This window comes from Schistocerca piceifrons, chromosome 9 (genome assembly GCF_021461385.2).
Source record: "Schistocerca piceifrons isolate TAMUIC-IGC-003096 chromosome 9, iqSchPice1.1, whole genome shotgun sequence".
Lineage (NCBI taxonomy): Eukaryota > Metazoa > Arthropoda > Insecta > Orthoptera > Acrididae > Schistocerca > Schistocerca piceifrons.
The window spans coordinates 44445563-44463072 of record NC_060146.1 but is presented as its reverse complement, the minus strand read 5'-3'; the positions used below and the strand labels follow the sequence as shown (position 1 = coordinate 44463072).

General features: G+C 42.1%; 1 protein-coding gene across 1 annotated transcript in view; it reads left to right on the top strand.

The window, feature by feature from the left end:
- LOC124716683 (membrane metallo-endopeptidase-like 1) overlaps positions 1–17510 on the top strand; it is a 110693-nt gene that overhangs the window by 23623 nt on the left and 69560 nt on the right. The window contains exon 5 of the mRNA XM_047243222.1: positions 9165–9326. Coding sequence (XP_047099178.1) covers positions 9165–9326 — 162 coding nt within the window. The remainder of the gene's footprint in view (positions 1–9164; positions 9327–17510) is intronic.

Here is a 17510-nt window from a genome sequence, read left to right as displayed (position 1 = left end):
GTGGGTCTGACACACCGGTGTCAATGTGTTCTTTTTTCCATTTCCAGGAGTGTAGATTTACGGAGGTAGCCACTCACATCAAGTAATTTCAAACGGTCAGTGACGGAAATGTAAACGATGCGAGTTATGTGGAAAAGTATTAAAGAAAGTTAATAAAACTAAAAGAGAACAATCGTTACTTGCATATTCTGCATGACGTACCAGACATCAGACCACAGTTACGGTTGCATTTTTCGCAAAAATTTAACTAAGGTTGCCTGTGGTGACGGTAAATCTATCCTAATGAGAATTTCTCGTAGGTTATTGTGATTCCGCGTTGAGAAAGACCGTAAAGCTTCGGTAGCTCACCATTCGCCTGGCAATGATAGTGAGCGCAACGTTATGCCTACCATTTTTACGATTAGTGAAAGAAGTTTCCTCGTGGTATATTCACAGTGATTCAGCTTAAGCATTTCGGTTGAAATATTTGCGGAACCGTTTAAGATATGCTAAATCTGTTTGCTTCCAGATGAAATGAGGAAAAGTCGAAACTAAGTATGGTACCGCATCACAATACAAAAATTTTTATTGAAGAAACCAACGTTTCCGCCACGGCTACAATGGTCGTCTTCTGGATCAACTGGTGTGTTTTAGCGGTGCAGTGTCACTTATATTTTATTATTACTGTTCAATGAGCGTGATATTACGTCTCAGCTTCAAAGGATCGTTGTTGTGATTTGTCTCTTGAGATGGGAGGAGCAGGAACTTTATTGTAACGGGTTACTACGATAAAGAGTGTCAGGACGATCTTTTAAAAGTGAAACGTACTGGCGTGTTCAGTGATCAGTTGTAACGAGATATAAGTGACTCTGCACCGCTAAAACACACCGGTAGCTCAGAAGAAAATCCCTCTAATTGGTTTTTTTTTTCATTACGGCACCGTACCGAACGTAACCCCTCCTTACATATCAGGTCTTTTTTGAAACTAAAATTTATTCTAGAATGAGATTTTCACCCTGCAGGGAAGTGTGCGCTGATATGAAACTTCCTGGCGGATTAAAACTGTGTGCAGGATCGAGACTCGAACTCGGGACCTTTGCTTTCGCGGTGTAGTGCTCTACGAACTTTTCTTTTTATTATTATTATTCATTTTGTTCGTAATTGATCGCTGTGTTTGGTCGTTGCGGACATTATAGGATAGCCGTTCAAGTTCGTTGTTGTTTCTTTCACTCAGTTTTGTATTACAGAGGCCAACAGCTCTCTGACCGAACACGCTGAGCTACCGTGCCGGCTAAAATAGTACCGTCCAGGTTAGTTTTGAACTCACGATCCTAGGTACAACAGTTCAGTATTATAACCACTATACCACAGTGCTACTCACCAACTGAGCTATCCAAGCACGACACACGATCCGTCCTCACAGCTTCAATTCTGCCAGTACCTCGTCTCCTGCCCGCGACACTTCGCAGAAGCTCTTCTGCGAACCTTGCAGAACTAGCACTCCTGGAAGAAAGGATACTGTGGAGACAAGACCTAGCCACAGCCATGGCCATGAACAATTCCCATATTTGATATAAAACCACGAATTCTAATTTTAAACGAGAAAAATTAAAGAAAAGAATAATAAGAGTCAATCGAATAGAGTATTATATGCAAAGTAGCAAGGGGCTTTATTCAAAGAGTTTCTAACAAACGTCCCTTAACCCAAACAGCTATTCTTAACGTCTCTAGCGTATGTGAGTGTTTAGCGTCAGGGTGTCTTCAGCGTTTGAGATTTTAGTGCCCGACCTTTTAGCGTTGGAGTCCTGAATATTCGCGTCTGTTAAGTTCGTGTGCCGTGGCGTGAAACAGTTGAACTCGTTGGAACCCGGTCTAATTAAAATTAGATTTCTTTGACTTTCGATTGTAGAACCAGTTTGGACATTATCGGGCTTAAGTATGACCATTCATCGCAGTGAATCATATCGAAGAAACAGTGTTAGTAAAAACCGAGTTAATGAAAACTATAGCGTCCTACCACTTCGAACACAGTATCACGAGAAGTGAACCGTATATTTGATTCTCTCTAGAAAATTTTTGTCTTAGCTTAAGAGCCAACACCGTGTTACGAGAGGAGACCGAAATGCACGCGTTTCAGTTCACGCAGGCTGGCGTGAGGAGTGAAGGACCATACTGACGTGAGGTCTGGAACATGACAAGGAATTAGAATTCAGAAAGCGGACGTAATTACTTTGATACTTAACTTTAATCCATTAATGATGAACGTCGCTCTTGACGGTACATGATTCACAATATTATCTAAAAATGGTTCAAATGGCTCTGAGCACTATGGGACTCAACTGCTGTGGTCATAAGTCCCCTAGAACTTAGAACTACTTAAACCTAACTAACCTAAGGACATCAGACACATCCATGCCCGAGGCAGGATTCGAACCTGCGACCGCAGCAGTCACACGGTTCCGGACTGCGCGCCTAGAACCGCGAGACCACCGCGGCCGGGTACAATATTATCTGTTCAGAATACATTCTTGAAGATAGTAATTATAGTAACTGAATATGGCGCTTTGCTAGGTCGTAGCAAATGACGTGGCTGAAGGTTATGCTAAACTGTCGTCTCTGCAAATGAGAGCGTATGTAGACTGTGAACCATCGCTAACAAAGTCGGCTGTACAACTGGGGCGAGTGCTAGGGAATCTCTCTAGACTAGACCTGCCGTGTGGCGGCGCTCGGTCTGCAATCACTGATAGTGGCGACACGCGGGTCCGACGTATACTAACGGTCCGCGGCCGATTTAAAGGCTACCACCTAGCAAGTGTGGTGTCTGGCGGTCACACCACAATAATAATAATAATAATAATAATAATAGTTTGTTCAATATTAACATTAAAGGGAATAATTTTCAATGGACAAAACTTCGTGGTGTGTTAAATGAACCCTGTGACCTTTGAAGGAAGTAGTTCAGTGAACATGGGCTACGCAAATCAAAGCTACCAATTCATCCTGAAACGCGAATCGGCCGCATAGTAACTGTTAATGAGATTCTTAGGCGGTAAACGCTAAACAACGCAGTTAGCCGACGGTAATAATTTGAATTTAAACTGATTGATCAACAAATATTGAGTGAAATGTCACGTAGTGTTGTGTCGCCTCGCTTTCGCTGGAAGAATAGTGGCTTGGCAGGGAAAAGGGACATTACACTTTCACCGATTATGGGAGTGCCAGTATGCAGTAATAGAGGCGTCACACGTACTCAGTAAAAGCAGTCAACTCCTCTGGCCCCGAGAGCCTACACAGATATATAAACGATGTACAGTCTCTCTTCACAGCAGAGATAGCGATGTTAATTTCGCTGTTTCAACGGAAATACACCAATTTCTGCCAGTATCGTAGTTTTAAAACGGACGAATTGAGCGCTGTTTCAGTCTTCAAAAATACGATTACTAGTTTTGGAGATATCACACTATTTAGAACTTACGAATTATCAGTTTTGAACATGAAATAGATTGCTGCGTTGAGAGCGAGTTTTTCTTCTCATGCACAAGTAAGGAAATACGTCACGTCGGACAAGGAGGAAACAGTCTTGTACTCCCACAAACTGGTAGAAAAGTGACGTAGAGGATACGTAGCTTTCATTCCGTTCGTGTTGTCCAAGTCTTCCGAGAGCCGGTTACTTTGAAAAAGTAATATACAGGGCGTAAGAAAAATGTACGGCACAAACTGCAGAATACTTTTCTCTCACGCAGACAAAGAAATTATGTTATATGAACATGGGTGTGGAAACGCTTTGTTTCCATGTTACAACTCATTTCATCTAACTCATTAATCATGGGAAACAAACAAGAACAGAACGTTAGAATCATGAGATTACTGAAATGTCCTACTCCACCCGTCTGCTTTGACCCATACGTCATCAATATGGCGGAAGTGACTATTCTAAGCGTCTCCAATATGGCGCCTATGATGTCACTACATACACACGGAAACAAACACGAAGATACGTACAAATACGACAATAACATCCCTCTCCAAAAATACAATCAAACTAACGGGGCAGCAATGGGAAATTGGGGGTTTTAGGGAGGAGACAAGCTAAATGCAACAGTAAAAAAAAGACACACCACCATCCCAAAACACAAAAATGACGAACAAAAATAATTTACAAAATCTACAGGAATCAGACACTTCCCTTGACCTGTATAGGTCAACCATAACTATTGATACGAAAAAACTACCACCTACAACTACGAAAAACAAAACCAAAACCACAACACCTCAAAAGTTCAAAAGCCAAACATCCCTACGAAAGTTAAGACACATTCAGTACACAATAAATACACAAAAAACACAAAAATACGACATCAGCAAGCACAACCAACTCATAAACTCCGCGTTGTAATGACGTCACACACCAAAACACCCTTAAGTCCTGGGTCCAAGCAGACGGGTGGAATCGGACGCTTCCGTTGACCCCTCTTGGTGACGTTTGGTTGCGTTGTGCACCGCCAGTGTTTTGTTTTACACGTCCCTGTTGCCATGCAATGAAGGTCGTCTCTTGTTTACAGTTAACATCAACTGTTCCAGCGATCAGTACAACTGTTGAAAGCACTCGGGTTACTACGTAGAGTTAATCACAGACTTGGCTCGTGTAGTGGCGGTGTACACAAATGCAGACGTGGCACATTCCCATTTGATGTATGGATTAGTTGACGGCAATGACGCTCGCACTCAACCTTTGTACCGGGAGAGATTTCCAAGTCGGAGGTGCCCAATGGCCCAATTCCCTAGCCCCCACGCTCTTCAGGCCTTAACCCACTGGACTCTTATCTGTGGAGCCATTTGGAAGCTTTTGCGTACAGAACCCCAGGAGGAGATGTTCAGAGTCCCCGTACACGTATCACGGAATTCTGCGAAACCATACTCAGTACTCCAGGAACACATTATCGCATCCTTGATTCGCTGTGCCGGCAGCTTTATGCATGTATCTTTGCCCACGGAGGGCATACTGAACATCTCCAGTGAGAAAAAGTTCCATTTAGTGTCCTAAGACGTCGTGGTCTCCTGACCTTCATTGCTTACCTCACAGTCATATTCCGCATATCAAGATGCTTCATTTGAACCCAAACTCGATAAGATAAAGTCAGTGTTGTATGAATTCATGTAAACGATATGCAAATAACTAGTAAATCACAAATGCGATCCGAGACTGAAATACTCGAGGCTGGCGTACACACACACATTCAAGACATGACGGTCGCAGGGGCTTTTAGTTCGGGAGACACCAACCGCACAACGGGATTCTGGTCCCTTCAGAGGATGAGTCAACCTAGACCGCCCGTGGAACGGACAGCGTTTGCCTGAGTGAAAGGAAGAACGACCCCATGTTCGGCTTAAAAGCAAATTCCGCTACATTGGGTGGGAGCGCCCAGCCTACGCATTCTTTACAAATATAGCACACAGTTTCAGAGATTTTCACAGGGAGACATCAAACGCCAAACACCGATGCTACTGATTTCCGGATTGGTCACCTTAAACGAAACGTCATTCTCCCGTTTTAGAAGAGCAATGCTGATTGGCAGACGATATTTCTGATGCCTTGAGCTGAAGGAGTAATGGAAGAGACCGAAAGATATACCCCTTCACATCTGGTGTGAAGAGGGACCGTTCTGTTCTCGCTCTTGGAGCGAGAACACGTAACGAGGGCATGTGTGCTCGTACGTGTACTCAAAGAGCGAGGAACAAGTCTCTCCTCAGTACTTCACTGGGATAGCACCTCTGTCGAGAGCGAATCGGAGTGCGAGTCTGTATTGAGTTCTTGTGATTAAGCGTTGTTCACTATGGTGGCTGCCACACTTATTGTGCCGTGTGAACGGACAGAGTTATAGTTAAGCGCCTGCCAGCGAATTTTTGAGTGGCATCGTGATGGACTGGTTATCTGACCGGTGTACCACGCCAATAGTTAGACTAGGGGCGAATAGGAGTCCTTGACTTCATCAAGGCATAGGGAGAGTTTGATTGGCGAAGGTCAATCCAGATAGAACGAGAGTTATCTTATTTGTCAGCAGCGAGCGGCGCAGACGGCAGTCATCGCAGCTTACAATATTGTGCACTACAGCTCTTGCGAGCCCCATATTTCCTCCACAACAGTACACTTCACTGCATTTCACATGCGACAGCCTCGACCATACCTAGCAACATTCTACTGGATAATTATTCAAGTTGGGTAGGTGCGGCTCTCAGCCATTCCGCTAAGTCTGTTATTGACTTAAACTTTGTATAAAAATTTCATTAGCGAATCCTATCCTTGAGAGATAACTTCACATTCTGAAAAGAACCCGGAAATAACTTGTTCAGTTCATAACTAAAGGTGCCATTGTGATTTCTCAGAATTTTAGCAAAATAAATAATAATTTTCGTTAGTTTCATGTTTTTCTTACACTAACTAGCACTACTCCAGTACCCAAGTATCCCACTAGTTACGTAAGAAATTTTGTGAATTTTTGTGTCATTTCCTTACAGCGGACGACTCCAGAAGATATTTATTGCTGGAAGTTTTTCAGGCATTACTCTGTAGAATATTAGGAGCGTCTGTCTGACTTCTGTAGTAGTGTGGAGGTGGAAACTGCATCTTGCAGGAGCCACAGGGTAAAGGGTACATCTGAGATTAATCCGTTGTGCAGAATGACACAACAGCAACCCCACGCTCACAGTATGCTGGTGCGTTCTATTCCTGTTTGTTTCCCATGATTAATGAATTGGAGAAAATGATTTGTAACATGGAAACAAAGCGTTTCCAGACCAATGTTCATATGACATAATTTCTTCGTCTATGTGTGAGGAATGTGTCCTCCAATTTCTGCCGCACATTTCTGTTACACCCAGTATTTGCAGAGAATGCAGAAAGACCTTGAAGAGGACAGTTGAATTTTACGCACAGAGGTATTACGACAGACAGCGTACAGCAAGAATGATAATACAACAAATCTGCAAAAAAATTATTGCTAGAAGTGCACTGGAGTACTACGCAATACGGTAAGGACAAAACCTGCAACGGGCGAGACGAACGAAAGAGATGTTTTGACAGCTGTTGTTTATAATACGCATGTCGGCTCCAGAGAAGCTAGCAGTGCCTCTAGAATAAGTCAGCCCGGTGCTGTTCGCAATTCTCTATCACGCGGCACTCCACCAGCAGATTAACCAGCGGGCCTACGGAAAACGTATGGAATTCTGTCCATCGGTTCTGATTCGACGTTAGGACGACAGGTTCTTCCATCGGAGTACTCTCTTAACCGATAATAATAAAGTTGTAAATTTTCAAGTCTGCTGATTGTAAGTTGGTTGGTTGTTTGGGTGAAGAGACCAAACAGCGAGGTTATCGATCTCATAGGTTTAGGGAAGGATGGGGATGGAAGTCGGCCGTGCCCTTTCAAAGGAACCATCCCGGCATTTGCCTGGAGCGATTTAGGGAAATCACGGAAAACCTAAATCGGGATGACCGGACGCGGGAGATTGTAAGTGCTTCTACTAGTTAACGAAAGTTCTTGGCAAAATAAAGGTTTTACAATAGGTAGTGTTAAGTTTATAATTGCTACTTAATTGCTGTTTAACCTGAGTTCTTGTTGTTCGAGATATTCTGCCATCAGCACTATTGCGTGGGGAGGACTGTTTCCTTAAAATAAGTATTGACATTTCATTTCTGCTCTTTTGAACATATAACGTTCAGAGAAAACAACTTTCTCTTTCGCAGCTTTGATCGAACTTTTACAACACCGCTGAGCAAAGTTTCCGGAAAATCGGGTTATGGCACTCGTCGTGTTCTCCTCGCAAATGAAATGCTGTTTAATTAACTTCTCATGGGTGGGATTTACATTCATATAATATTTCTTAAAAGATATAATAGCCGCCGTTGAGCCGGCCGAAGTGGCCGTGCGGTTAAAGGCGCTGCAGTCTGGAACCGCAAGACCGCTAAGGTCGCAGGTTCGAATCCTGCCTCGGGCATGGATGTTTGTGACGTCCTTAGGTTAGTTAGGTTTAACTAGTTCTAAGTTCTAGGGGACTAATAACCTCAGCAGTTGAGTCCCATAGTGCTCAGAGCCATTTGAACCAATAGCCGCCGTTGACTGTATGAAAATTTTATTATTACGATTGCAATTTCGGCCTTAGGGCCATTTTCAAGTAACACTTAGATCAACATGTTGTCAGTGCACCTGAGCTTTATTTGTGATAGATAATTAGAACAAGGCTGACACTGAAACTTCCTGTCAGATTAAAACTGTGTGCCGGACCGAGACTCGAACTCGAGACTTTTGCCTTTCGCGGGCAAGTGCTCTACCAACTGAGCTACCCAAGCACGACTCATGGCCCGCCCTCATAGCTTTACTTCTGCCAGTACTTCGTCTCCTACCTTCCAAATTTGCCCGCGAAAGGCAAAGGTCCCGAGTTCGAGTCTCGGTGCAGCACACAGTTTTAATCTGTCAGGAAGTTTCATATCAGCGCACACTCCGCTGCAGAGTGCAAATCTCATTCTGGAAACATCCCCCAGGCTGTTGCTAAGCCATTTCTCCGTAATATCCTTTCTTTCAGGAGTGCTAGTTCTGCAAGATTCGCAGGACAGCTTCTACAATGTTTGTAAGGTAGGAGACGAGGTACTGGCAGAAGTAAATCTCTGAGGACGGGCCGTGAGTCGTGCTTGGGTAGCTGAGTTGGTAGAGCACTTGCCCGCGAAAGGCAAAGGACCAGAGTTCGAGTCTCGGTCCGGCAAAAAGTTTTAATCTCCCAGGAAGTTTCATATCAGCGCACACTCCGCTGCAGAGTGAAAATCTCGTTCTGGATGGTAACACTGACAATTCAGCACATATTTAACAACAAATTACGATGTAATAAGTTTTGTATTCATCGCATCTTGTGGGACTCTCGCATTCAAAAGGCTGCATTTTGGCTTCGACATGTACTCATGTCAGATAGTCTTATATTTTGACAGAATGTAACTACTGCAGTATTACTTGAAAATGCGCCTACGGCCGAAATTGCAATCGTAATAATAAATTTTTCATACAGTCAACGGTGACTATGATGTCTTTTAAGAAATGCTGTTTGGAAGTCGAGAAATATATCACGTACCTACCTTCATCTACAGCTTCCGGTACCTCACATCTGAGTCGCGTAATTGTAACGCGTGTTGGTTGCAGCGGCCAATCTGAAGCGCTCCATGGACCCTACTGCGGACCCCTGCGACGACTTCTACCGCTACACGTGCGGTGGTTGGCCGAGAGACCACCCCATACCGGGGGCGGCGTACGCGCACAGCTGGTTCGACGAGCGGGCAGACCGCGTCCAGATGGAGATACGGGGTGAGCTGCTGCACGATTATTCTTCAAAAATGATCAAATGTGTGGGAAATCTTATGGGACTTAACTGCTAAGGTCATCAGTCCATAGGTTTACACACTTTTTTTTTTTTTTTGGTCACCAGTCTACTGACTGGTTTGATGCGGCCCGCCACGAATTCCTTTCCTGTGCTAACCTCTTCATCTCAGAGTAGCACTTGCAACCTACGTCCTCAATTATTTGCTTGACGTATTCCAATCTCTGTCTTCCTCTACAGTTTTTGCCCTCTACAGCTCCCTCTAGTACCATGGAAGTCATTCCCTCATGTCTTAGCAGATGTCCTATCATCCTGTCCCTTCTCCTTCCTTATCAGTGTTTTCCACATATTCCTTTCCTCTCCGATTCTGCGTAGAACCTCCTCATTCCTTACCTTATCAGTCCACCTAATTTTCAACATTCGTCTATAGCACCACAACTCAAATGCTTCGATTCTCTTCTGTTCCGGTTTTCCCACAGTCCATGTTTCACTACCATACAATGCTGTACTCCAGACGTACATCCTCAGAAATTTCGTCCTCAAATTAAGGCCGGTATTTGATATTAGTAGACTTCTCTTGGCCAGAAATGCCTTTTTTGCCATAGCGAGTCTGCTTTTGATGTCCTCCTTGCTCCGTCCGTCATTGGTTATTTTACTGCCTAGGTATCAGAATTCCGTAACTTCATTGACTTCGTGACCATCAATCTTTATGTTAAGTTTCTCGCTGTTCTCATTTCTACTACTTCTCATTACCTTCGTCTTTCTACGATTTACTCTCAAACCATACTGTGTACTCATTAGACTGTTCATTCCGTTCAGCAGATCATTTCATTCTTCTTCACTTTCACTCAGGATAGCAATGTCATCAGCGAATCGTATCATTGATATCCTTTCACCGTGTATTTTAATTCCACTCCTGAACCTTTCTTTTATTTACATCATTGCTTCCTCGATGAACAGATTGAAGAGTAGGGGCGAAAGGCTACAGCCTTGTCTTACACCCTTCTTAATACGAGCACTTCGTTCTTGATCGTCCACTCTTATTATTCCCTCTTGGTTGTTGTACATATTGTATATGACCCGTCGCTCCCTATAGCTTACCTCTACTTTTTTCAGAATCTCCAACAGCTTGCACCATTTTATATTGTCGAACGCTTTTTCCAGGTCGACGAATCCTATGAAAGTGTCTTGATTTTTCTTTACCCTTGCTTCCATTATTAGCCGTAACGTCAGAATTGCCTCTCTGGTCCCTTTACTTTTACTAAGGCCAAACTGATCGTCACCTAGCGCATTCTCAATTTTCTTTTCCATTCTTGTGTATATTATTCTTGTAAGCAGCTTCGATGCATGAGCTGTTAAGCTGATTGTGCGATAATTCTCGCACTTGTCAGCTCTTGCCGTCTTCGGAATTGTGTGGATGATGCTTTTACACACTACTTAACCTAAATTATCCTAGAGACAAACACACACACACACCCATGCTCGAGGGAGGACTCGAACCTGCGCTGGGACCAGCCGCACAGTCCATGACTGCAGCGCCCTGACCGCTCGGCTAATCCCGCGCGGCTTCACCATTATTCTCACCACATCTGGTAGTAGTAGCTAGTAAGGTAGTAGCTTGCTCCGTGCATCAAGACCACGACAGAAGTTATGATGTGGGACGTGACAACAGAACCACAAAGAACGCTTGTTTTGTTGTGGTTTTCAGTCAGAAGATGCAGGTCTCCATGCTATTCTAACTTGCGCAGGGCTCTTCATCTCTGAATAACTACTGCAGCCTACATCCTTCTGAACCTGCTTGCTGCACTTATCTGTAAGTCTTCCTCTACTATTTTTACCCCCTATACTTCACTCCAAATGTTAAATTGGTGTTCCCTTGTCAAATTGATTCCATATTTTTAGATTTCTAGAAGGCTTTGGACACCTTTCCTCACAAGCGTTTGCTAACAAAACTGCGTGCATACGGAGTATCGCCACAGTTGTGCGACTGGATTCGTGATTTCCTGTCAGAAAGGTCACAGTTCGTAGTAATAGACGGAAAGTCATCGACTAAAACAGGAGTAATATCCGGCGTTCCCCAAGGAAGTGCTATAGGCCCTGTGTTGTTCCTGATCAATATTAACGACATAGGAGACAATCCGAGTAGCCGTCTTAGATTGTTTCCAGATGATGGTGTCATTTACCGTCTTGTAAAGTCATCAGACGATCAAAACGACTTGCAAAATGATTTAGATAAGATATCTGTATGGTGCGAAATGTGACAATTGACCCTGAATATGGAAAAGTGTGAAGTTATTCACATGAGTACTAAAAGAAGTCAGCTAAATTTCGATTACGCGATAAGTCACACAAACCTGAATGCTGTAAATTCAACTAAAGACTTAGGGATTACAATTACAAATAACCTAAAATGGAACGATCACATGGATAATACGAGGGCTATCCACAAAGTACATTACGTTTTGGAATTAAAAATAAATAAAGTATTGGAAATTTTTTTTATTATATACAGATGAAAGCTACACTTAAATAATACGTTTCTACATAGTTGCCATTTAAATTAAGGCACTTATCGTAGCGATGGACGAGCTTGGAAATTCCTTCGTCGTAAAATTCGGCCGCCTGTACCTTCAACCACGTGGTTAATCAGTAACCCGGTAGAAATACGATATTTGTGGATTTCCTAGAAAGAGGCACTACAATAAACTCTCAAAGGTATTTCCAAACTCTGCACAACCTCAGAAGAGCTATACAAAACAAGCGTAGGGGAAAGTTGGGCTCAAAGATCTTGCTGATTCACGACAACGCCCGGGCCCACACGGCAAATGCCACTCGTGAAGTTCTCGAATCTTTTAAGTGGGAGTTGTTTCCCCATCCGTCGTACAGTCCCGACCTGGCACCGAGCGACTTCCACTTATTCCCAGCAATGAAGAAGTGGGTGGCTATGCAGCGTTTTGATGACGAGGCACAGCTTCGAGAAGAGGTAACCACGTGGTTGAAGGCGCAGGCGGCCGAATTTTACGACGTAGTGTGGCTTTCATCTGTATATAATAAAAATATTTTCCAATACTTTATTTATTTTTAATTCCAAAACGTAATGTACTTTGTGGATAGCCCTCGTATTGTGGAAAGAGCAAACCAAAGACTGCGATTCATTGGTAGAACACTTAGAGGTGCAACAGGTCTACTAAAGAAACTGCTGACACCACGCTTTTCCACCCTATTCTGGAGTATTACAGTGCGGGGTGGGACCCGCATCAGGTGGGACTGACGGATGACATCGAAAAACTACAAAGAAGGGCAGCTCGTTTTGTATCATCGCGAAATAGGGGAGATAGTGTCAGAGACATGATACGTGAATTGGAGTGGCAATCATTAAAACAAAGGCGTTTTTCGTTGCGGCGGGATCTTCTCATGAAATTTCAATCACCAGTTTCCTCCTCTGATTGCGAAAACATTCTGTTGGCACCCACCTACGTAGGGAGATATTATCATCACGATAAAATAAGAGAAATAAGGGCTCGCACAGAAAAATTTAAGTGCTCGTTTTCTCGCGTGCCGTTCGAGAGTGGAACGGTAGAGAGACAGCATGAAGGTGGTTCATTGAACTCTATGCCAGCACTTTATTGTGAATAGCAGAGTAATTACGTATATGTAGATGTAGATGTCTCCGAATGTATCGTATCAACCGATCCCTTCTTTTAATCGAATTATAAATTTCTTTTCTCCTCAGTTTTATTAGTTATGTCACATACGCATCTAGTCTTTAAAATTCTTCTGTAGCACCACATTTGAAAAGTTTTTATTTTCTTCTTGTCTGAGCTGTTTATCGCCCAAGTTTCACTTCTATATATGGCTGAACTCCATACGAATACTTTCAGAAAAAGCTTCCTAACACTTATATCTATATTCGATGTTAGCAGATTTCTCTTCTTCAGAAACGATCTTTGTGACATTGCCAGTCTACATTTTATATCGCTTCTACCTCGGCTAACATCAGTTACTTTAATGGCGTAATACTAAAACAGATCTACTACTTTACTTGTCTCGTTTCCCAATCCAATTCCCTCATCAGCGCCTGATTTAATTCCACTACATTCCATTGTCCTTGCTTTGCTTTGCCTATGTTCATCTTACAATCTCCTTTCAACAGACAACCCGCTTCTTTCAACAGCTCTTCCAATTCCTTTGCTGTCTCTGACATAATGACCACGTCATGGGCGAACTTCGAAGGTTTTGTTTCTTCTCCCCGGACTTTAATTTCTACACCACATTTTTCTTTGCTTTTCTTTACTGCTACTCAATGTACAGATTGAATTACGTCATGGATGGGTTGCAACTCTGTCTCACTCCCTTTTCAACCACTTCTTCCCTTTCATCCCTTCGACTCTTATAACTGTCATCTGTTTGGCTGGTTCAAATGGCTCTGAGGACTATGGGACTTAACATCTGAGGCCATCAGACCCCTAGAACTTAGAACTAAAACCTAACTAACCTAAGGACATCACACACATCCATGCCCGAGGCAGGATTCGAACCTGCGACCGTAGCGGTCGCACGGTTCCAGACTAAAGAGCCTAGAACCGCTCGGCCACACCGGGCGGTCTGTCATCTGTTTCTCGACCCTTATATATAGAACTAAAAATAACAAAATAGATAACAATGATTACACGCTGATCATTTGTTGTATTTTCCACTATGGTGCAGAGCGAGGAGTGAAAGAGAAACAGCTTTAATCTAGGTTTGCGAACAATTCTACAATCTCTAAGACATTTTATTTCGCAGCCGGCCGTTATGACCGAGCGGTTCTAGGCGCTTCAGTCCGGAACCGCGCAGCTGCTACAGTCGCAGGTTCGAATCCTGCCTCCAGCATGGATGTGTGTGATGTCCTTAGTTTAGTTAGGTTTACGTAGTCATAAAAATAGGGGACTGATGACCTCAAATGTTAAGTCCCATAGCGATTACAGCAAAAAAAAAATTATTTGATGGGTAGATTAATAAAGAGTTTATGACTGCGTATTTGAAACGTTTGTGCACAAAAGTTGTTCTTTCGACAGTCAAAGTTGACAATTTCACTATTATTTACTTGATGGCTTGATCACTCTTGCTTCAATTATTGTCACTTCAGCTGGCGATTATATCCGTGACACCCTGTCCCCTATTTCGCAATAATACAAAACGAGCTGCCTTTCTTTGAAATTTGTCGATATGCTTCGTCCATCCTATCTCGTACGGATCCCATACTGCGCAGTAGAAATCCAGAGGGGGTGGACAAGAGTAGTGTAGGCTGTCTCCCTAGTAGACCTTAACATCTTCTAAGCGTTCTGGGAACAAAACGCAGTCTTAGTTTTGCCTTCCCCACAACATTTTCTAACTGATCGTTCTAATTTAAGCCGTTCCTTTTTATAACACCTAGGTATTCAAACGGATCGATAAGACTTGAAATTTATATGAAAGGTTGAGAATGACATAATCCAAAGCCACAAAATGTAAATTTTTCAGGGGATGGTTTTAAAACTTCGAATAAATCCATAAATCGTATTTCAACTTTTCGGGTTTTTTGACAAAACTAGTTTATTTCTCTAATGTGTTACTATACATTTTTGCATAGTTATATTGTGAATAAAGTTAAACATTGTTAATAAAAAAATAATTTTCCCTGGGTGACACAACATTGGGCTTTGGCCTGTCTCATACTAACTGTACACAAAGTTTACAAAAATTTGTGCATCAATATACAACATAACTTACAATGATAGTCACTACAGTGTTTCACACAATATAGCCATTATCTATCACCTCTGTTTCATTTTCATCGCTTTGTTCCTTTGATTCACTCAGACTGTTGAAGTATTCCTTCGAAACATCTGGTATGTGTGGCATTAATGACATAACATCTTTGAGTTTTTTGTCACATGTTGGAATGGGCTTTAAGTACTTCCTTGAGAGCTGGAACGGATTACTCTCCTGGTGTGCTCTTCCTTTTTTAGTGAATTTTCTGAATTCTTCAAATTCAGTGTACTGATACTTCACTTTTAAATGTGATGGGATTCCTTCATCAAAACGCCGGCTGTGGTGGCCAAGCGGTTGTAGGCGCTACAGTCTGGAACCGCGATCCTGCCTCGGGCATGGATGTGTGTGATGTCCTTAGGTTAGGTTAGGTTTTAGTAGTTCTGAGTTCTAGGGGACTGATGACCTCAGATGTTAAGTCCCATAGTGCTCAGAGCCATTTGAACCATTTTTTTTTTTTTGAAAAGTTTTCGTTTCAAAAAATCGGACTTGAGATCCATCATCATGTTTGTCCTTCTTTACAATATTTATCTGCAGGGATGTCAGATCTATAAAGTCTGCTTGCTTCATTTTAACGACTGAAAATGGCTTATTCTTGCACGACTCTTTCATGACTGTAACTCAATCATGAGGGGTGTACACAGTGGGGTTTCTGTTCTTAACGTGCTTCTCAATTCGACCGAAATCTCGGTCACAGGGCAGTCGAGTGTGTCCAACTTGTGGAAACCAATGTTCAATGGCTTTAAATTTTCCTGTACGCACTAGTGATCTGTCTAGAGCATCAATTGCCCAGTTTTTGCCTTGGCCTCTGCATTTACCACTAATAATGTGAAGAATGTTTGCCTGAGAATTTTGTATTTCTAAGAATTTTATCAGACAGCTTCCTATCTCATGAGATCCACGCTTTGCTTCAGCTTCACTCCACACGAACATATGTCCCTTTTCATACCCGCAATCATGAATACCAAAATTGTAAGTCCACAACTTCCTCTTATAGAATGCAGGCCCAGATGTAAGACTTGGTGTTGAAAAGGTTTGTTGTAGATCAAAGGATATCTTACTTTCCCTAGCTAATTTGGAAAGCTGTGTAATCATATTTTGTCCAGCAGATGTTTGGCATGATGTAGGTCCCTTTCAATTTTTAATCTTCTTATAATATCTTCAGAGTTGGTCAACTGTGCATTTTTTATTTGAATTTGAAATTCGTCACAAACATGACATGTGTCTGAACGAGGCAATTTAAAACCAATATTAAAATCTTGGTTAAATATATCTTGAAATTTCGAAACTTTTACTTGTGGTGCATTATTTTCTTCACAATATTTCAAATAATGTTCTTGATATAATGAAGAAATGGACATGTCATGGTCGAAGTACACTTTATCGGGGTTCTGTGAGCGGCTGTAGTGACTGGCATACTTAGGTATATTATTTATGAAATTGTGAACTGTCTGAACTGCTTCTTGTGAAATTTTCCTTGACGGGTTCCCTTTTTTTCCTGGAAACAAAGAAAAAGAAAAAGTGATTTTAAAGGTAAATGCCCAGGTCAGACAAAATTTAGTGAATTTGTGTCTGAATATGATATGCAAAGAAAAACACTGGATAAATAAGCACAACAGAACAAAATTATCGTTTTTCTTGGAAGCGACATTAACTTAATCGTTAAATACCTCTTCTATCTTTTGAAGAAGTGGAGTGTCCCTCACGCAAGTACTTTTGTAAGTTCTTAAGGCGTCCTTGATTGTTCTGAAGCCCATGCACACTTAAAAGTGTTTCTCTGCATACCAAAATATTACAGCCATTAACCTTAACCTGGTACGAAAAAGTGACCCTTCGCCGTGAAATTGTGCTTTTTCTTTTCATTGGGTACCTTAAAAAGTGAAATTTATTAATCAAAATAATAATATTTTATTTATAAAAAGTACATGATATAAAAATCAATTTCAAATTATCATTAATCATAGTTACCTCCTTTGCACTTGTTGCATCTTAATATTGCTTAGAAGGTAATTATTTTGGCAATTGAAATCACCCATATACCAAAAAGAATTGAGTATCTGCTCTACACATTCATGAATTTTGCCCCAACACTTGTGTTTACATTTACATCTAGGAACAAGAATTTTAGCACCGACAGCCGCCCGGGATTAGCCGAGCAGTCTAAGGCATTGCAGTCATGGACTGTGCGGCTGGTCCCGGTGGAGGTTCGAGTCCTCCCTCGGGCATGAGTGTGTGTGTTTGTCCTTAGGATAATTTAGATTAAGTACTGTGTAAGCTTAGGCACTGATGACCTTAGCAGTTCAGTCCCATAAGATTTCACACACATTTTTGAGCACCAACAATTTGTCCTGTTTTATCAGATATGTACTGTCTGCCACAAC